The sequence below is a fragment of the Artemia franciscana genome, chromosome 4, assembly GCF_032884065.1.
Source record: "Artemia franciscana chromosome 4, ASM3288406v1, whole genome shotgun sequence".
In the NCBI taxonomy this organism is placed as follows: domain Eukaryota; kingdom Metazoa; phylum Arthropoda; class Branchiopoda; order Anostraca; family Artemiidae; genus Artemia; species Artemia franciscana.
In genome coordinates, this window is record NC_088866.1 from 1,642,134 (window position 1) to 1,664,836 (window position 22,703).

At 35.1% G+C, this 22,703-nt stretch overlaps 1 protein-coding gene across 2 annotated transcripts in view; it reads left to right on the plus strand.

Moving 5' to 3' along the window:
- Positions 1-508: 508 nt before the first annotated feature.
- Positions 509-22,703, plus strand: part of LOC136025848 (uncharacterized) — a 28,238-nt gene continuing 6,043 nt past the window's right edge. Inside the window, exons 1-2 of one of the 2 annotated variants that reach the window (XM_065701870.1) lie at positions 509-650; positions 11,716-13,579. In XM_065701870.1, the coding sequence (XP_065557942.1) occupies positions 576-650; positions 11,716-13,209 (1,569 nt within the window). In that variant the 5' untranslated portion in view covers positions 509-575 and the 3' untranslated portion in view covers positions 13,210-13,579. Of the gene's footprint in view, positions 651-1,274; positions 1,433-11,715; positions 13,580-22,703 lie in introns of those variants that run through there. The other variant, XM_065701871.1, reaches the window with a different exon arrangement.

Below are 22,703 nucleotides of genomic sequence, written 5' to 3' on the forward strand. Positions count from 1 at the left end.
AGAGGGGTCCATATCCAGATAGTCAAGGGGGCATGGACTATATAGTAAATTTCTCTCCAAATTATTGGGAGAGGGCAACTCCCCCTCCCCTCTGAAATGATGGCCCCGATCAAAGGGTACCCTTTGTCACGGGCTGTAAAAATTTGCCCAATCAGGGGCAAGGTCATAGCGTTGCCTATAATAAAGGCAACAAGACTTCAATGTTTTATTATTTATTTATTTGTAGATTCATGCTGCCAAGAAAAATTATCATCTTGGACCAAGCAATTCTAATTCTGATTTCAAGGTCCATATATGCATATCAATTTTATTATTAAAGGCATATTCATAATGAGATTTCATAATGCGATAAGGAGATTTTACTCGCAACCACTATTTTGAGCCAGTTTTGCACTAGTTCGAGCCAGATTTTTCATTGATTTTTGATTTGTCGAAAAATTCTGATTGCCTCAAATTAGCACTAGCTAAATCTTGATATTAGTAAAATCTCATTGTGAGTGGGCCTTAAACACACTTAATAGGCTAAGAAACCAGAGCAAGGCCAATGACTTGTCAAGGATCTAAGAATTTCTCCCATGGGACCTAAAGATGAAGAAAAAATGCCCAAAATAAGTACATTGTGCTATTTGGAGGAGAATGGCACTTGGGAGGTGAGTGCAAGCAACCTTGTATAACTTTCAGAATGTTCCTAACGAAGTTCCTCAATGACTCGGTTTTTGTCTTTTAACTCCGAGAATCTGTATCTCGAAAGCTACTTTTTCCCGACCTGGTCCTCTTTATTTCTGGTTCTTATAAGTTGGCTTTAGTTTAGTTGGCTTTAGTTTCTTATAAGTTATAAGTTGCACTAGTTCGAGCCAGATTTTTCCTTGATTTTTGATTTGTCAAAAAATTCTGATTGCCTCAAATTAGCACTAGCTAAATCTTGATTTTAGTAAAATCTCATTGTGAGTGGGCCTTAAACACACTTAATAGGCTAAGAAACCAGAGCAAGGCCAATGACTTGTCAAGGATTTAAGAATTTCTCCCATGGGACCTAAAGATGAAGAAAAAATGTCCAAAATAAGAAAAGCGTCCAATATATGCTAATAGACCAACCAAAACTGACACGTTCAACTGCTTCGCCAAATAGGAGGAGAAAGAAGGAAGACTGGATATTTTAGACTACTACTTATGCCTAATTAGCATATCATGTGACTCTGTCTCCGCGAAAAAATATAACCCTTGAAACTTCATAAACTTTGGGAGCCTAAAGGGAAATGGAGTTATTTCAAACCGGCTTATGGTTAGTGATTACGGCTGTGTCCACAATTTGTCCTCCTTTGGGTTTTGCGCTGCTCAATTGTCCTTATCATTTCGTTTGTGAAAGCAGCCGAATATGGACTTACATATACACATCTTGCTTTTCATGCTCCTTAGCCCGTTACTTTCAGAAGTGAGTTTTTTCTTTTTAACAAGACATGGGCAACTGTGGACTGGATTCGAACTGACATTTTTTTTTTCGTTTTTTTTTTACTATAGATCCATGCCAAGGGTAGTATTTTGGGGACGAAGATTATTTGCTACTGAAGTTTAAAGTAAAAAAAAAACATAAAAAGTAACTTTCCAAAAATAGAGCCTTTCCTTATTCTTGGCATGGACGCATGAATTTTTTTTCGGGGGTTACAAAAAATAAAAGAATAAATTTTGTTTGATAATTTGAATCAGAAGTGCCCAGAATTTGAAGACAATTTAGGGCGAAAGCCTCGAATTGGGAGCATTGAAGGGCCATCGAATTGAGGCCATTGAATTGGGGCTCGAATTTTCTGTTAAGAAGAAAATTCAATAAATATGTCACAGTTCATATTATTGACTTTTTTATAAAGTGAACATACCACTCGATGCCTTTTTTTATGCTCTTTACGAATATAATGATCGCTTCTATCGCAAATTGAAATTTAAGCACTATTTGACATAACCCAGCCTAACTATAAATAATTTTGGCACTGAGAAAATGTAGTATTATTTTGTCGAAAACGACCGAGAAAACGGCGCTGACAAAACGTATTATTTTCTCAAAAACGACCGATACCTCATAGTTGAAAATTTGTCATTTTTAAGAGCTCAAAAAGTGCCTAAATTTGGATTTACCATAGAAGCGACTATTATGTTCGTAAAGAGCATAAAAAAGGCATCAACTGGTATGATCACTTTAATGGTAAGTCAATAATATGAACTGTGATACATTCTTGCTTTTATATACAGAACAATTGCAGTTAATAGGTTTTGAATGTGCTTCCATTATACTTTAACCCCCCTCCTAATGTGCAAATATATAGCCCAAATAATACAATTTCCATGTATTTTGCCATGCGTCAGTATTGTTTCAACCCATGTACCCGTAAACTGAAACAACACTGCCAAACTCAAGAAACGGAAAGCACATAGCAAATATATAATTTGGCCAATATATTCGCACTTTAGGGGGAAGGGGGCTTCGGGCAAAGCATAGTGGAAGCACATTCAAACTGTGTTAACTATAATTCTTTTGCATATTATGAAGTAAAAATTGTTCTCTTAACATGTTTCCTTCTCAATAGCCCCAATTCTTGGCTTCTACCCAATTTAAGATTTCGAGGGACCCAGGCTCAAGGCCCCCTCCTGCTTACGTACATCCTTTCCTTGGCTTAATCCCCCATGGAGAAATTATTGTCTTTGACCTTACAGAGGAAATGCGAAAGGTCTCGGTGCTTACGTATTATATCGACCACACTGAATCAGTGAAGTTAGGTTAATCATAATGAAATATACCAAAATATGATGAAAATATAATACTTTGATAATAAATTTATGGAAATTACAACAGAGAATCATGGAAAGCAGGCCACCCAGAACGCATTATATCAAATACCTAACATAACCAACTCTATATATTAAATATTTAATTAAAAGATGCCTCCATAGTAGTTCATCTCACTCAGGCTAAGTTAGTTGTATTCGACTGTAACAGAGAAACCGGTTTTACAATAGACCAAGAACAGCAGTGTGGTCGATATAATACGTAAGTACCAGGGTCTCTCTGGAACAAATATTTTAGCGCCTGAAATTATATTAGTTGTCTTAAAAAATTAGATTTTCTCCGTGAAGAAATAAATTACTTAGTGAGCATACAAAGATACTTAGAAATTGCAAATTATTTTGGCTATTTTCAACTTTATATGGCTCTTTTAAACTTTTTGGCAAAAAGGTCATTTTTTAATCTATCTGATCTTGCTGTTTTCCTGCGAGTGAAGATTTCTATGATCCATATTTCTCCTAAAATATTTATTTGATCCAAATAACTTTTATATTTTTAAATTTGCTCGCACCACAATAAATTCCTGCTAACTTGTCTAACCCCCCCCCTTCTGTCAAAGTTCTTTAGGCTTGTCCACCATTTCAATAATTTTCAACGGATCCCACAGGAAAAATGGTTCTTGTCTGTTAAACGGAACACACTCAAGAAGTGAAGTTAGGCAAATCGTTATGAAATATACCGGTACATGGTGGTAATATAATATTTTAGAAACAAATTATGGAAACTACGACAAAGAATTATGGAAAGCAGGCAGCTCAAAATGCATTATATTAAATGCCTAACGTAACCCCTAACCACCTTTAAATATTAAATATTTTATTAAAATATACCTATATCGTAGTTGTCTCACTCAAAATAAGCAAATCATGACCGATTCCAAAGAGGCAAACCGCTTTTTTCAGATCTTAGCATAATTCTTATGTATGCTCTGTTTAACAGACAAGTACCGGAAAAGTTGTTTTTTCTTAATTATTTACTTTATTTCTTGAAAACCAAGGGATGGTTAACAGACATTGGCCGACCCCCAACCACAGGAAAGTTGATAGAGTTTATATCCGGCACAGGTTTAATAGAGCGTCCGAATGGTTTGCTTTCTTAGACAGCTTCCTAAATCAAACGAGGTTAATGCGTAGGATATAAAATTGCTTGTCAGCTAGGCTGTATCCAGGGTTTTTGTTCGGGGGGGGGCTATTTTTCATTTTTTCAAAAAAGCTCAAAAATTCATCAAAAATGCATTTTATACATTTCATTACGTTTTACGGGTTGGACAAACATTTCAGGGGGGCGATTCCTACACCCTCTAGATACGTCTTCCTTATTAGGTAGGCTACGTCTTTTTCGATATTTTGAAACACAAAGGCCATCAAAATAAAAAATCATTACCCACCTTTGGCCTACTATTACCTGAAAATCGTGGTTTTCTAAGATTTTTCTTTTGGTTGTTTCAAAATTATGGAGTTTCTTGGGTGGTATCACATTTTCGTCAGTATAGGCACATAGAATTATGGAAAGAAATAAGAAAAACGAATAAGTAAAATTTGACAACATTTTTTGTCCGTAAGAATTCACAGATTAACGATCTGTTGATTCTCAAAGGCAACTACATCTTAAAAAAATGTGTTACTGCAAATCGAGGTCTTTTTCACTAAAAATTGGCCTCTCAATTTTTCTTAATTATTTTAATAAGTTTCAATCCAACCAATTTTGACAATCATGTTCATTTTTATTATCCTCGGTAATGTGCAGAAAGTAGTTGGACTAGCAAAGTAGACTAGAAAGTAGAGACTAGAAAGAGACTAGAAAGTAGATTGGACTAGAAAGTAGTTGGACCTGAACTTTGAGAAATCAACCCTGAAAATCCATGAGAGTTTTGTTCATGCAGCCCAACTAATTGCTTGAAAATTATGAAGACCTTGGGATCCAAAAAGTAATTGTTTATCCTGCCGATTCTGTTCACCGTTATTGGTTATCTAACAAAAGATAATGTTCTCAATCCATATTTTTCCTGGTATTTATCTAAAGGAACGTTTTCGTTTAATGTATTAACGGACCAAATGCTAAGTTAATCAGCCAATTTGAAACCCTGTTTTCCTACGCTGTGTTGAGAAAAAAGTTTTCTTGCTGTTTCATTGGTTCATCTGCTTTTCAGTCTGTCCTGCTATTGGAAGTGAACGTGATCTTAAAAAAAAGGATTGCAGACCTTCGATTTCTTTTCACACTTGTTTCTCATGCCACTAAGGGGCAATATTTTTTTTCATATGTCTAGATGTAAATTTGCACCATGAGATTTGACATGTCTGAGAGCCCCTTTGCAGAATTTCCAATCTCCTCTTCGAAAATAAAAGTTTATTTGAATTGTTCTGGTTAAGGATATTTACAGACGTGTCCCTTAACCGTAATCGTTATTTTTTGTTTTGTTTTTAATTTGTTTGTGAAAGAATGTTGACATTGTTCTGGATTTATTGGTTCCGGTTTCTTGGAGTTAATCCATATAAGTAGTAAATGTCCGTTGTTTCATGACTATTTATTGCCTTCACTTATTTAATGGAATTAAATAGCTAATTGAATGTAAGTAATTCTTTCCATCATGCACATTTATGCACAATAAGTTCGCATGATGCACATATCACTGTTTATCAAAACGTATCAGGAACCGTATATGAGAGATACGCTTAACACCTTGTATATCAGGTATCTTCACTATATCCCAGAAGTAATCATATTTATTATTTGTACCCAACTCCCATCTTTAGATTATGACTAAAATCAAACTTCTTATGAAAAAATATTGTTTTTGAAATTTTCTTTGAATAAATTTTTATTCTGTTACACGCCCTCCAATAGTGTCAATTGGGGGGTCCTGGGCCTCCCACAAGATTTTCTGCCCCTTCTAGACTTAGAAAAATACCCTTTTTCGGTATTTTCATTGAAAAGTGGCATTTTTGTTGGTGCTTTCATCGAAAAAAAAAAAAAAATCAAATTACCCCTCTAGATTTTCAAGAACACACCCCCTCGTAATTTTCTTGTGAATTTAACGCCATAGCCTTCAATAAGTTGCACAAAAGTCCGATAACAAAAAAAAATCGACCTTAGGGCTACGTAGATAACTGATGATGAACACTGTATATGTGTTCGAAATATCCAGTTAAAAATTTTTATATCTGTTCATCCCTATTTTGAACTGTTATACTTTCGTTTGTGCTACGTGGTACAGTCTATTGAGATTAAACATCCTTCACAATTGAAAGCCTCCTTTATCAAGATTTTAAGTTGATTTCCACGATTTGGTTTTGCTTTGGTACGTTATATAATTTTGGAAAGTAAATTTTCAATTATGGTTCACATAAATCAAAATGCAGAGCATGTATAGCTTTAATTCTACCCTGGGATTAAGGTCAAGCTTTGGCCATAGATCGTGGAATAAAATTGAATTAAGGTTAAAGCTTCATTATTCATGTGACCTGTCTCCCTGATGTGCAGAAATTTGAGAAAATCATGGTCGTATCTGCAAATTTATCCACGGCGGATAGGGTAACCTACAAAGTTGTCCAAGGAGGGAGGGGCAAAGAAAAAGCTTTGTTGAGGGAGGTGTTATGTTTATTTATATGCATACAAATGGTATTGTATGTCTATTTTAGGCGTCTAAGAAAGGTAAATGCCTTATCCTTCCCCCATTTTGGACGCCTTAGTCTTAATCTAGATAATAAATCAGAGCTTAATTGAAGTGTTTAGTTTTTCGCGTTATTAATTAAATTTGTTTTTGCCTATTTTAAATACTTCTAAGGAATTAAATAAGATAAGATCTATTCAATGACAATTAAACTAAAAATTAAACATGAAAACAAATGCATGGTGCTTGTCTCCATAAACGGCCTTTAAAAATGTTTAATTAACAATTAAACAGAAAAATAAACATATGGTGCTTGTCTCCATAGGCGCCCTGTAAAAATATGATTAATAATTAAACTGGAAAACAAACAAATGGTGCCTGTCTCCATAAACGGCCTGTAAAATATTTGATTAACAATTAAACAGAGAAATAAACAAACGGTGTTCGTCTCCATATGGCCTGTAAAAAATATCTGTCGGCCTGTAATAATGCTCAATGGCCTGTAACAAGAATCCATGATCTATAAAAAAATTGCACAGCAACTAAGTTGGTGCACAGGTATTCTGCAATTACAAATGACTTTTCCAAATATAGAAAATCAAAGTATATTCGGGACCGCATACTATTCATTTTAAGGGGATCACACATCTGGACCATTTTTTTTCTGGAAAATATTTTCTGCTGCCTAGGGCCCACACACTTAATTGTTGATTAAAGATTGGTGAATGCTATACAAAAGTGAGTAAATTAGTGTTTATTGAACAAATAATTATAACAAATACATTTGTTAAAATTATTTAACAAATGTGTTTAATTGCTTTGTATTTAATTAAGTTTTGTTTACTTTGTAATTAAAACGACTGAATAGAATCTAATATGATTAAAGCGTATTCAGGGTGAGATTTAGCTACCGCCAAACTTAAGCTGAAACCGAGATTTAGCTAATGCCGGACCCATTTATAATAAAACTTACCTTAAAGGCTATTTCAGAATAGTCTAGATAGTCAGATATTTCTTCATCTTCTTCTTGTCCCATTATTTGGAGACTCTAATGCGCAATCCTTGTGCAATTCTAGGTTAGAATTGCAGTCCGACCCATAAAAATATGATCGACTCGGGTAAAATGGGTCGGAGAATGTAATTGTCTGACCCGTTTGTCCGACCGTAAAAATGTAATAAAATGCAGTCTCTGTTTCAGAATAGTTTAGACGGTCAGATATTTCATAGCTAAATCTCGGCGTTTTCTAGTGAACGGTCTTTAGCTAAAGCGGTTTACGCCCTATCTTCATTGTTGCTTCTTTCAAGTTGGCCGGATGAATACAGCTTCTCGTTCACAGTATTTAACTTCTGCTGAAAATGGCCACCTCAAATGGCCCAACTTCCCTTTGAGCTACCAGAAAAATTTTAAAAAAAACGCCTGAAAAAATCCATAGTGAAGACACAGCTTTATTTACGACAGCCCATATCTTAATGGTCCATATTGTCAGCAATAAATATTCAATAGAAACAATTGTTCAAAAACAGATATAGAGCAAAATCTTGGAGGGGGGATGTTACAAGGGTGCCAATAATTGACGAAATTGACAAGTCTATTTAAAAAAAGGTAAAAAAGAGCAATGAAAACAAATGAGGGCACCAACAAAATTTTTGGGGACCTTCGGTCCCCATCTCCCTGTATTTACCTTTGGCATTGTCAGCTTATCAGACCAGGGATTGGAAGTTATCGCTAACTGCTGGAAAAATTCGAAAAGCCATAATGAAGACACTGCTTTATTTGTAGAAAAACAAACATGTCTTAGCGGTTAATATTGTCGGTAATGAGTATTTAATACAAAGCATTGTTGGCTTATAAGGTTGGCAAGTCGAAACATCGACTAAAAAAGCAAGCAATTTGAAAATTAACCATGCTTCTAATCTTAATCAGTTTTGTCTTAACAGACTCGGATTACTTATTGGTCCCATCCAAGATTCTGTAAGATTTCCAAAGTATCCTTCATTTCATGAATTTACTGATTGCAAAATAAAAAAAAAGTATAAGTCACGAGTGAAATAATTTGAATTCAGCGCTAGAAAACACTAGCCGGGAATGTTTTGCAGTATCGGCTTCGATTCGCTTTCCAAGTCTATACAACTCTTGTCTTCTTACGAATATTATTCTTTCAGCTTTCTGCTAGCTACGAGTATCAGCTGACTTTGCTAGCCAGCTCACAATTCACACCCGTAGATAATCTAAACGCCTAGGCATGCTATATTTTTTCTGCATTCTAGATGGCGATATATTTTTACTTTTGCCAAGATCAATGGCAGTCAACAATCTGATTAGTTGTCGTATTTTAAGCATTTTTGAATCATTTTTTCGGTTTCCAGTTGCCTTCAAATGGCCAAGAGAACTGATAGACTCTCAGAATTGCCCCTAAGATATGTCTACCTTCCTTAGTTCTGCCTTGGGGTAATAGACCCTCATGAAAACGTGAAAATAATCATTTTGATAGAGCTCCAAAAAGCTATGCCAGCTTTACCTGTTACAAGACTATATGTCTTGGTTTAACTCTTGTTAGACTTTCAAGTTTTTGATAACTTAGACCAAATTTTTCACTTGGACCAGGCCGGACACGATATCAGCATTAAAACTGTTAAGCTTTAAAACTGCCCAAGTATCTCTATATCATAGTACCTTAGACAGATGAGTTTTATCTTTCAACCAAATCCTGTACACATTGGACATACATATAAACATTGGACATTTTAGGTGGAAAACAGGGTTAACAGTTGGAGGGGAGATTAGCACCCTCTATAAATTTTCAAAAATGTCTTTTCTTGTTGTTTTTGCTGAAAAAACTGAAAAAGGAAAATTGCCACCCATCCCCAAGACCCCAAAAAATCCCTTTTTCCCAGGTTCAGTAACCAAAAAAAAAGATAAAAAAAATCTTTGCTGTCCCTCTGTTTTCGTGAATTAGTACCCTGGGAGAAACTTCAAAGAAAAGCAAAAACTGGAAAATTTTATCAAAAATATAAAAGGCCAATGGCCCAATACTTGGATTTGGGCGGCATTGGCTTAAAGACCACTCCTCACTTGAGTGCTCCGGATCCTCCAAACACGCTCAAAATGAATCCTAGAAAATAATGCAACACATTGTAAACCAGAGCTTCTCAAATTTTAAATCTCAATCTCATTTTGGGTTTGGTAGCTAAATTAGAGTGTCTAGATTGGAGTGTCAAATCCTACCCTTGGGATTTGAGTGTTATGGATATTGTCTTAAAGTACCCTCCTCTTGTGATTGTGCCGAGAAATACACTGAAAGTAAAATCCTAGAAAATATTGTGGTCACAGCTTCTCAGATTTTGATTTTCGATCGCGTTTGGGGACGGGTAACTAAGTTAGAGTGTCGAGATGTGAGTGTTAAATCTTGGCCTTTGGATTTGAGGGGTGGGGGTATAGGCTCAGATACCCTTCATTATGTGATTGTGCCTCTCCTACAGTTACACTGAAAGTGAAATCCTAGAAAAAAAAAATGAAATGCGCTATATTGTGCATCAAAGTTTCTCAAATTTTGAACCGTGACCTCATTTTGGGTTGCGTAATAAATTTGGAGTGTCGGAGAAACTATTGCGTACTGAAAATTTTCAGGCTAGCGTACCATATCACGAATCATGAGGCAGTATAACTAAATGTTAATTTATTGTAAAAACGAGATATAAGCTAATTAAATGCTTTTAACTAAAATGGTCAGATATTATCATTATATACAAGAAAAATCAACAGTTATCGAAAATGATAGGTTAAAACCTGAAGTCGCAAAATAACAATAATGTACCAAGGACGCTTGATAAATGATCTTGACAAACGACCACCAACATCCGCTATACTATGACGACCACAAAGATATGACTTCATTATTTATAGCCCCCTCTCGTATTCCTAATTTTTTTTTTTATTTAAAAATAATATCATGGTTTATAGCGCTAAATCCTTATTTTTATATCAAAGAATATGGTTGATATATAGTGCTGTAAAACCAAGAAATAAAGAGGACACATCAGCACTGTCCATGCAAAAAAAAAGTGATTCTCCATGCTCTTTTAAGTGATTCTTCCTCTTAAAGTGATTCTCTCCTCTCGATTCTCGCTCTTAAAAGTGATTCTTCCTCTTGATAAGAAATATCCCGTTCGCGTAGGGACAGCTAAAAGTAAAACTGATTTTATACTCAAATTTGACAATAACGGTATATTCTTTAGAAAAGGAACAAAAAGGCACTAAGCATATAACAAAATATAAGACCAGATATTACTTTCGTATAATTGAGGATTAATTTCCAATAATTAGTTGTAAACTAAATTATTTTTGTACATATGGGATTTCATAAATAAATCCAGACAGAGGGAGTTTGCCTCCCGTAGAATGGGAAGTTTGTTTTCTTTTGAAAGATAACCCATAAATATTGGGGACATGAGCCAACGACTTTTAGTTTCCAATCAAAGAAAAGAATATCCGTCAAGGGCAAAGGGATCCTATGGTGTTTTTTAGACTAACGAAGAAAAAAAGGACACATCAGCGCTGCCCATGCAAAAAAGCGATTCTTCTTGTTGTTCAAGTTGGGGGGCTGTAACTTTCCTGAATGGGGTTTTCAACAACGATGATTTCAATGGCGCATTTTTCATTTCTATGTAACACCGTTTGGGGGTTTTCAGGCTATCTTTTGAAATTCCCATAAATTTGATTAGCATTAAACTTGAACCGTAAGGACACCGTAATAGACACATAATACACCGTAGTATATACACCGTAATATAACCATGATAGACACCGTAGTCAGCATTCCTCAATCAGATTCTAATGGCAATTGGTCTCACATGGCAGTTTTTTAAAAGTTTTTTTTTTTAATTTGTGGCCACTGGGCGGTAGTTCTTTACTAGTTTGCAGATGTCGCTGCAACTATGAGTATCTAAGCTGTCATTTAATTTTAATAGAGTTGCTATTAAAGATGCTATTAAAGATGCAAAAAGATGCTTTTTGCAGAGTTTATACTAGTCTATTCTTCTCTAGTTCGTATTTGAAATGCAAGGCCAGGGACCGCACTTCATGTCTTTAAATCGAAATCACTGATGGTGTATATCGAACTCATATATCGAATAGCTGTATCGTATAAAGATGTTAAGAAGGTCAAGCAGATTATGTGAAGTGAGGAAGACTAGAGCGCATCAAAATTTCACGTGTTTTCTTTTTTGTCGGATATTATAGTGGAGATAAATAACAATGCCCATATCATTTCAGGGGCAGCTAGCGTCGTTCCTCCTGTCTCGGATGCACCAGCACCACAATAAGAATGTCCCAATAAAGACGAGTAGAAGTGATGCTAGTAAGCGGTATAAACCTGGGGATCACAAACCTTTTCACCATCTTAACAAGAAAGTCAATTACTGGCGCTCTCTTAAAGCGGTTATCAATGCTGAAACTCCCGAAGAAAAATTTGAACGAAAAGAAATTTTTATAACATACGGTGAAGGCAATGCTTATTTGGCCTTAGCAATCCTCAATTTCTTAGAAGCGATTAAACGACATGTGGAGCTTAATATTAAAAAGGCAAGACTTGAAAGAGAAAAGGAAGAACTGAAGGCTGAAGAAGGAAGTGAAGAGGGAGGAGAAGGAAGCGAAGAGGGAGGGACAGGAAGTGCAGAAGCAGGTACAGGAAGCACAGAAGGAGGAAATGGAAGTACAGAGGGGGGTGCAGGAAGTGCAGAAGGAGGTACAGGAAGTACAGAAGGAGGAAATGGAAGTGCTGAGGGAGACGCAGGGAGTGTGGAGGGAGGAGCGGGAAATATGGAGGGAGGAGTAGAAAGTGTAGAGGGAGGAGTGGTAAGCGCAGAGGGAGAAACAGGAGGTGTAGAGGCTGGAGCAGTAAGTACAGAAGCTGGTGGAGCAAATGAAGGAGTGCAAGAAAACGAGAATGAAATCCAAGAATCAAGAGAACAAAATAATCAATTGCGGGGTCAAGAAGAAGTAAGAAGTCAGCTGCAAGGAATGCAAGAGCTCAGAAGTCAAGTCCAAGCACCACAAGAGCTGAGAAACCCAGGGCAGGGGCCACGGCTGGGAAACCAAGTGCAAGGATCCCAAAAACTAAGAAATCCATTGCAAGGGATGCAAGGGCTCAGAACCCAAATGGAAGTATCACCAAAACTAAGAAGCCCAAGCCAAGGACCACAACTAAGAAATCAAGTGCAAGTACCCCTAGAACTAAGAAACCCAGGCCAAGGACCACAACTGAGAAATCAAGGCCAAGGTCCCGTAGAACTAAGAAATCAAGTGCAAAGGGAACAACAACAAAGAAATCAAATGCAGGGGCTGCCAAAACTAAGAAACCCAGCTCAAAGACCCCAAGAACTAAGAAATCGGCTGCAATCAATGCAACCACCCAGAAACCAAATGCAAAGAACCCAAGAACTAAGAAACCAAGTGCAAAGGGTACAACAGCAAAGAAACCAAATGCCACAAGAACTAAAAAAACAGCTGACACAAGAACTAAGAAACCAAGTGCATGGACAACAAGAATTAAGAAATCAAGTGCAGGGTCCGCAAAGACTAAGAAACAAAGTGCAAGGACCGCAAAAACTAAGAGATCAAATTCTAGGACTATCAAAGAGAAACCTCAACACTCAAAAAAGTTCCCCCAGTGACCAGATATTTTACTACACTTATAAAAATTTAAATACTATACGTGATTATAATGAGAGAACTTACAACAGATTTCATGGCAATAGAAATTTTTGATAGTGTCATAAAATTCTATAAGACTGATACTGCCTCGCGAGACATCGAATTTACGGTTTGTCGATTCGTTGTCGACTAATTCCTTGTGAAAATTAAAAATTTGCCTATTAGGGCAAAAAATTTGCCCTAATAGGGCAAACATAAATTGCCCTACTACACGACGCCTACCAATAGTGGCACAAGCCTGTGGCACTGGCACTTACTCTATGAGTATTTTTACAGCTATCAAGTTACCAAATGCAACTACTCTACGAGTAATTGCAGTCTTCAAGGGACGGATTATCAAAGCAACGTGAAACTGTTGGTGAAAATTTTTCGGAGGGGTACCAATTTGTGGAAGAGTTGACTTCAAAAAGTTGAAGTCAAACAGGTAATTATGATATTGTCTATCGCATAACAATATAAAGTCCTTAGTAAATCTTCATATTAAACTGTAAAAACCTAAAGCAAACTACAAAATTCAAACTGGATTTTCAGCTTTACTGGGGGTGAGTTGACATCCTTCGGTGCCTTTAATATTGATTGCATAATGATAGGTTTTGTCGAATCTTCTTGAGCCCAATGGGTCTGAAATCTCACAATAATAAAGAATTGTGTGGGGGATGATTTGGTTTTGTCTTGTCTTAAAGTTTAAGCGCGATAATCCGTTTCTCCGTTCTGGTGGAATTTTACTAAAATGAAAAAAACCTTTCTTTTGCAAAAATATAATGTTGAATTTAGCACTGCAATGAATCAAATATGAATTAAATATTCAAAATTAACTAGATGAATTTTAATATTTAGATGAGCGTTAAAATTACTGGGAAATTATCAGGAAGGAAATTCAGAATAAAAGGCATGTACACACAAATTTTTCTGGCGAGGGCCATTAGTAAAAACCATATTATTTTATAATTAAAGTCCCAAGAAAATTATGAAATTTTCGGATTTCGGGGGGAGGTCCAGACTCCAAGAACCACTCCTTCTGCGTATGTCGAATAATTGATTATTGATTGTCTCTTTCATAGAGGGCACTGAGGCTAGAGTGAAAAAGAAGCCCAAGTATTTGACAGGGTGTATGTCAAAGTGGGAGGATGGATATTAATTGCACCCTCGTAATACAGTGCTTTGATGAAACCTCAAAGGAATACTCTAGGGCTATTGTGTTTGACTGAATTTTCATTTACTAAACTATATTTACTTGATACTATACTTTACGGGAGCTGGCTTTGACCTCCCCTAGAAAATATCCCCCCATGGTAAATACCCTAACAGAAAATACCCCCCGGGAAATCCCACACGGGACCCCCCCCCCCTTCACGTGGAAAAATTTCCCTTGGTAAATTCCTCTCATAGAAAATTACCGCCCCCGATAATTCCCACAATGGAAAATTCCCCAACGCGCAAAGTTGAGCAGCCAAAGAGAATGTACAAAAAAGGTACATGTTTTATTTAGGTATAATGCCAAGTATTTTTTTTTTAGTTAAACTATATGTTCTTTAAATTAGCCTACATTTAAAAAACTTGTCCCTTAAGCAGTTCTTTTATTGCGGCATAATACCCAATCTATTTTTATTTAGACTAGATGTTCTTTAAGTTATATTAAAATATAGAAAATAAAACAGTTCCTTTAATGTAGAAAGTTCTTTTATTTCGGCATAATGCTCTATATTTTTTTTTAGTTACGCTACATGTTTCTTAAACTTTAAATATTTACTTGATACTATACTTTACAGGAGCTGGCTTTGACCTTCCCTAGAAAATGTCCCCCCTTCACGAAAAGTAACCTCACAGGAAATACCCCCTGGAAAATGCCACCCGGAAAATACCCCCCCTCACCTGGAAAACTTTCCTTGGTAAATTCCTCCCATGGAAAATCCCCTCCCCCAGATAATTCACACAATGGAAAACTCCCTAACACCCAACATTTAGCAGCCAAAGAGAATGTACAAAATAGGTACATGTTTTGTTTAGGTATAATGTCAAGTATTTTGTTTAGTTAGACTACAAGTTCTTTAAATTAGCCTAAATTTAAGAAATATGCCCCTTAAAGTAGGCAGTTCTTTTATTGCGCATAAAACCCAATATATTTTTATTTAGACTAGACATTCTTTAAGTTATATTAAGAGATTGAAAATAAAACAGTTCCCTTAAATTAGAAAGTTCTTTTATTTCGGCATAATACCCTATATATATTTTTTTTAGTTTCACTAAATGTTTCTAAACTTTAAACCTAGGGGGCACTTGCATTCCTATCCCCAACTGGCACCCCTGGGGGCGGCTATTATACAATAATGTATAGCCATAACCTGCTGAACTAAAATTATTAATTTCCTAGACAATTCTTGATTACTGACATCCTTAGTTGACAGTATTACAGCGACTGTTTTACTATTTAACCCTCAAACTCAATCAAGGAATTATCTAGCGCTCTCAGTGCCTCAGCGCCTCAGTCAAGAGGAGAGGACCCTCTCCTCCATTCACTGTCTTGATTGCAATTTATAATGAAATAACCTCTCGTAAACTATTGAATTCTGGCTTGATCAATCGTTACTGGAAGTCTATTACTTTGTATATCCACTATGGTTTTTCAAACAGTTCGTGGTAACGAACTGTAATAAGGAGCGACCCGGCTCAATAGTAACCAAAACTCTAAAAAATTGAATTTTGATATCAATACCTACATCAAAAGAATCGCATTTTAATGCTGATTTTAAATATATAATTTTAATCAAGTTTAGTCTTACCCATCAAAAGTTACGAGCCTGAGAAAATTTCCCTTATTTAGGAAAATAGGGGGAAAAACCCCCTAAAAGTCGTAGGATCTTAACGAAAATGATGTCCGAGAACCCTACTGTAGAAGTTTCAAGCTCCTATCTACAAAAATGTGGAATTTTGTATTTTTTGCCAGAAGACAAATCACGGGTGCGTGTTTATTTGTTTGTTTTTTTTTGTTTTGTTTTTTTCCCCAGGGGTCATCGTATCGACCAAGTGGTCCTAGAATGTCGCAAGAGGGCTCATTATAACGGAAATGAAAAGTTCTAGTGCCCTTTTTAAGTGACCAAAAAAATTGGAGGGCATCTAGGCCCCCTCCCACGCTCATTTTTTCCCAAAGTCAACGGATCAAAATTTTGAGATAGCCATTTTGTTCAGCATAGTCTAAAACCATAATAACTATGTCTTTGGGGATGACTTACTCCCCCACCATTCCTGGGGAGGGGCTGCAAGTTACAAACTTTGACCAGTGTTTACATATAGTAATGGTTATTGGGAAGTGTACAGACGTTTTCAGGGGGATTTTATTTTGTTTGGGGGTGGGGCTGAGGAGAGGGGGCTATGTTGGAGGATCTTTCCTTGGAGGAATCTGTCATGGGGGAAGAAAAATTCAATGAAAAGGGCGCAGGATTTTCTAGCATTACTATAAGAAAACAATGAAAAATAAATATGAAAACGTTTTTTCAAATGAAAGGAAGGGGTAGCATTGAAACTTAAAACGAACAGAGATTATTACGCAAATGAGGGGTTCTAAAAATACTTTAGCATAAAGGGCGAGGTATTTAGGAGGAGATAAATACCTTGCTCTTTATGCTAAAGTATTTTTAGTAATTTCAACTATATATTCTACGGCCTTTCTGATTCAGGGGTCATTCTTAAAGAATTGGGACAAAACTTACGATTTAGTGTAAAGAGCGAGGTATTAACGAGGGTACAAACCCCCTCGTATACATAATAAAAATATAAGGTTATGAAAGTTTGTTACGTAAGTTAATTCTTAAGTTACGTATATTTTTTACTAATAAAAACGTTCGTTAAAAATTAAAAGTTCTAGTTGCCTTTTTAAGTAACCGAAAAATTGGAGGGCAACTTGGCCTCCTTCTCCACCCCTTATTTCTCAAAATTGTCTGATCAAAACTAAGAGAAAGCCATTTAGCCAAAAAAAGAATTAATATACAAATTTCATTTTAATAATTTATGTGCGGAGAGCCAAAACCAAACATGCATTAATTCAAAAACGTTCAGAAATTAAATAAAAAAAACTAATTTTTTTTAGCTGAAAGTAAGGAGCGACATTAAAACTTGAAACGAACAGAAATTACTCCGTATATGAAATGAGTTGTCCCCTCCACAATCCCTGTTCGTTTTAAGTTTCAATGCTACTTCTTCCTTTCATTTGAAAAAACGTTTCATGTTTATTTTTCATTGTTTTCTTATAGTAATGGTAGAGAATCCTGTGCCCTTGTCATTGAATTTTTCTTCCCCCATGACAGATTCCTCCAAGGAAAGATCCTCCAACATAGCCCCCTCTCCTCAGCCCCACCCCCAAACAAAATAAAATCCCCCTGAAAACGTCTGTACACTTCCCAATAACCATTACTATATGTAAACACTGGTCAAAGTTTATAACTTGCAGCCCCTCCCCCAGGGATTGTGGGGGAGTAAGTCATCCCCAAAGACATAGTTATTATGGTTTTTGACTATGCTGAACAAAATGGCTATCTCGAAATTTCGATCCGTTAACTTTGGGAAAAAATGAGCGTGGGAGGGGGCCTAGATGCCCTCCAATTTTTTTGTTCACTTAAAAAGGGCACTAGAACTTTTCATTTCCGTTATAATGAGTCTTCTTGCGACATTCTAGGACCACTTGGTCGATACGATGACCCCTGGAAAAAACAAAACAAAAAAAACAAATAAACACGCACCCGTGATTTGTCTTCTGGCAAAAAAATACAAAATTCCACATTTTTGTAGATGGGAGCTTGAAACTTCTACAGTAGGGTTCTCTGATACGCTGAATCTGATGGTGTCATTTTCGTTAAGATCCTACGACTTTTAGGGGGTGTTTTCCCCTATTTTTCCAAATAAGGGAAATTTTCTCAGTCTCGTAACTTTTGATGGGTAAGACTAAACTTGATGAAACTTATATATTTAAAATCAGGATTAAAATGCGATTCTTTTGATGTAGCTATTGATATCAAAATTCAATTTTTTTGAGTGTTGGTTACTATTGAGCCGGGTCGCTCCTTACTACAGTTCGTTACCACGATCTGTTTGATTTTTGGCATCACCATTAAAAGCCGATTCTTTTGATGTATATATTATAATCGAAACTCTCTTTTCAGAGTTTCGGTTATTATTAGCACGAGTTGCTCCTTATTAACAGTTCGTCCCCACAAACTGATAGATATGATTCATTATAAATCCAGGATTGAAATCCAGGATTTTTTTTTTGTTGAGCCATAAAGAAAGTTTCAACACTAAAGGTATTAAAGTTGCTATAGGGATTGAGATGTATCAAACAGTTCGTGGTAACGAACTAAGGAGCGACCCGGCTCAATAGTAACCAAAACTAAAAAAAAAGGAATTTTGATAGCAATAGCTAAATCAAAAGAATCGCATTTTAATGCTGATTTCAAATATATAATTTTAATCAAGTTTAGTCTTATCCATCAAAAGTTACGAGCCTGAGAAAATGTGTTTTATTTTAGAAATAGGGGGAAAATAATCCCTAAGTCATAGAATCTTAACGAAAATCACACCATCAGATTCAGCGTATCAGAAAATCCTATTGTAGAAGTTTCAAGCTCATACCTACAAAAATGTGGAATTTTGTATTTTTTGCCAGAAGGCAGATCACGATCGCGTGTTAGTTTGTTTTTTTGTTTGTTTTTTTCGCCAGGGGTGATCGTATCGACCCAGTGGTCCTAGAATCTTGCGAGAGGGCTCATTCTAACGAAAATGAAAATTTCCAGTGCCCTTTTTAAGTGACCAAAAAATTGGAGGGCACCTAGGCCCCCTCCCACGCTAATTATTTTCCCAAAGTCACCAGATCAAAATCTGAGATAGCCATTTTATTCAGTGTAGTCAAAAAACTTATAACTATGTTTTTGGGACGACTTACTCCCCCACAGTCCCCGTGGGAGGAGCCACAAGTTACAAACTTTGACCAGTGCATACATATAGTAATGGTTATTTGGAAGTGGACAGACGTTTTGAGGGGAATTTTTAGGTTGGGGGTGGTGAGAAGAGGGGTATATGTTGGAGGAACTTTCCTTGGAGGAATTTGTCATGGGGGAAAAAATTTTCATGAAGGTAGTGCAGAATTTTCTAGCATTATTAAAAAAAACAATAAAAAAATAAATATGAAAAAGTTTTTTCAACTGAAAGTAAGCAGAAGCATTAAAACTTAAAACAAACAGAAATTATTACGCATATGATGGGCTCACCTCCTCCTAATACCTCGCTCTTTACGCTAAGTATTTTAGTAATTTCAACTATTTATTCTGCGGCTTTTGTGATTCAGGGGTCATTCTTAAGAAACTGAGAAAAATTTTAAGCTTTAATGTAAACAGCGAGCTACTGACGAGGGGGTGAACCCCTTCATATACGTAATAAAAAATGAGAATGTAGAAGTTCGTTACGTAAGCTAATTTGTAAGTTACGTATATTTTTTCTAATAAAAACATTCGTAAAAAAATTAAAAGTTCTAGTTTTCTTTTTAAGTAACCAAAAATTCGGAGGGCAACTAGGCCTCCTCCTCCGATTCATTTTTGTCAACATCATTCGATCAAAACTATGAGAAAGCCATTTAGAAAAAAAATAAATATGCAAATTTCGTTTTAATTATTCATCTGCGGAGAGCCAAAATCAAAACATGCATTGATTCTAAAACGTTCAGAAATTAAATAAAGAAACGAGTTTTTTAACAGAAAGTAAGGAGCGACATTAAAACTTAAAACGAACAGATATTACTTCATATATGAAGGGGATGCTGCCTCATCAACACCCCGCTCTTTACGCTAAAGTTTTTTACTGTTTTAAAAAGTAGAGTTAAGAGAAAGAGTCAAAATTTAGCGTACAAAGCAGGGATATGTAAAGAGGATCGTGGATATGTATGTGCATGCAAACAACATGCAAATGCGCCCATTCATCTTTATTTTATATTATCACTTTCTTTATATTATAGTATAAGCTCTATAGCTACAAATAAAAGGCTTGACAAATAATTACCAAACCATATAACACACAGTTTAAATGTAAAATAAAGTTATTCGTCAGGGAGCAGAGCTTCTCCAAAGAAGCAGATAAAATAATAAAATAAAGCTTAGAAAGTCGTTTTTTATTGCGGTTTAGTCCTTGAAAGTTTAGAGAAGAGAGGGAAAGTAGATTATATACATAAACTAGCTGTTGGGGTGGCGCTTCGCGCCACCCCAACACCTAGTTGGTGGGGGCGCTTCGCGCCCCCCCCCCCAAGCCCCCCCGCGCGCGTAAGTCGTTACGCGCCATATTAGTTACGCGCCATTGTAGTTGTGTCCCTATGTCCCACCTGTGAATATAGATATATATATATATATATATATATATATATATATATATATATATATATATATATATATATATATATATATGTTTTTAACTACGTAAAACTTGCGAATATACAACATTCTTTGCTGTCCCATTGTCTGTGCATATAAATAGATTGTCAGGTTTACCGACTCTTGAACATGCAACATATAATGGTCCATGGGAAAACAATCCGTATTCAGATCTATACCTCATGATTCTAATGATTGCCCTTGAGCTTTGTATATGGTGATTGCTAATCGACCATTCCCTGAGTCGCCATCGTCATTTATATATCCCCCTGTGCACCCCGGCGTCCCCTTTGTAGTTATGTCCCTGTGTCCCGGTCGTCGTCATTTATACTCCCTGTGTCCCGGTGCTTTGTTGATTGCTAATCGAACATTCCTTTTGTCCCGGTCGCTTTCTCTTTGAGTGTCGTCATTTATTTAGATTGTCAGGTTTACCGACTCTTGAACATGCAACATATAATTGTCCATGGGAAAAACAATCCATATTCAGATCTATACCTCATGATTCTAATGATTGCCCTTGAGATTTGTTGATGGTGATTGCTAATTGAACATTCCCTGTGTCCCGGTCGTCATTTATATTCCCAGTATTCCGGTCGTCATTTGTGTCCCAGTGTTCCCCTTTTAGTTTTTTTTTATTGGTTTTGACCTTTTTTTAGGTTTTTTAGTTTTTTTCTTTTTTCTTTTTAGTTTTTTTTGAAGTTTTTATCTTTTTAGTTTTTTTATTTTTATTTATATTTTTTTAGTTTTCTTTTTCTCCTTTATTTTTCAGTTTTTTTCCTTTTTTTAGTTTTTTTCTTTTTTAGTTCTTTTAGTTTTTACCTTTTTTAGTTTTTTTTAGTTTTTTAGATGAAATTTTTTTTTAGTTTTTTTCCTTTTTTTCTTTTTAGTTTTTTATTGGTTTTTACCTTTTTTTTAGCTTTTTTAGTTTTTTTTCGTTTTTTCATTTTACTTTTTTTTTTAGTTTTTATCTTTTTTATTTTTTTTTATTTTTATTCTTAATTTTATTAGTTTTCTTTTTCTCTTCTATTTTTCAGTTTTTTCCTTTTTTTTAAGTTTTTTTTTTAGTTTTTAGTTTTTTTAGTTTTTTTTCCTTTTTTTCTTTTTAGTTTTTTATTGGTTTTTACCTTTTTTTTAGCTTTTTTAGTTTTTTTCGTTTTTTCTTTTTACTTTTTTCTTTAGTTTTTATCTTTTTTATTTTTTTTTATTTTATTCTTAATTTTATTAGTTTTCTTTTTCTCTTCTATTTTTCAGTTTTTTCCTTTTTTAAGTTTTTTTTTAGTTTTTAGTTTTTTTAGTTTTTTAGTTTTTTTAGTTTTTTTAGTTTTTTTAGTTTTTAGTTTTTTTAGTTTTTTTTTCCTTTTTTTCTTTTTAGTTTTTTATTAGTTTTTACCTTTTTTTTAGCTTTTTTAGTTTTTTTCGTTTTTTCTTTTTACTTTTTTTTTAGTTTTTATCTTTTTTAATTTTTTTTATTTTATTCTTAATTTTATTAGTTTTCTTTTTCTCTTCTATTTTTCAGTTTTTTCCTTTTTTTAAGTTTTTTTTAGTTTTTAGTTTTTTTAGTTTTTTAGTTTTTTTTAGTTTTTTTAGTTTTTTAGCTTTTTTATTTTTTTTATTAGTTTTTAGTTTTTTTTTGTAGTTTTTGCCTTTTTTTAGTTTTTTCAGTTTTTTTTTTTTAGTTTTTAGTTTTTTACCTTTTTTGTGGATCGTCACCTGATCCACAGATCCACAGATCCACAGACAACTTATTTTTATATACATAAATATAAAAACAATTCAGTCACCACAGTCCACAAGGTTACGTTTGAAAAAGATGGAACATGATATCTACCAGCTGAAATAATTTACAAATTCCTCCCGTGTCAAGAAATGAAAAAGAAATGTAAAAAATAGAAAAAAAGAAACGAAATTTTTACCGCTAAACTACCGCTTTTGCATCTGTAAATTCAACTCTTGAGTACGAGGTAGGCACTTAAGCAAGGGAGGTTCTTTATGCCCATTCCCCTTTCTAATCTGATAGTTTTTATAAGGTACCATATTTTTATTGTCCATATAATTCATCCATTTGCGGCATATTGTATTTTTTGTGCCCAAACCCAAAAGCACAATACTTTGCACCAGAGTTGTCTCCAGGATTTTCGTTCT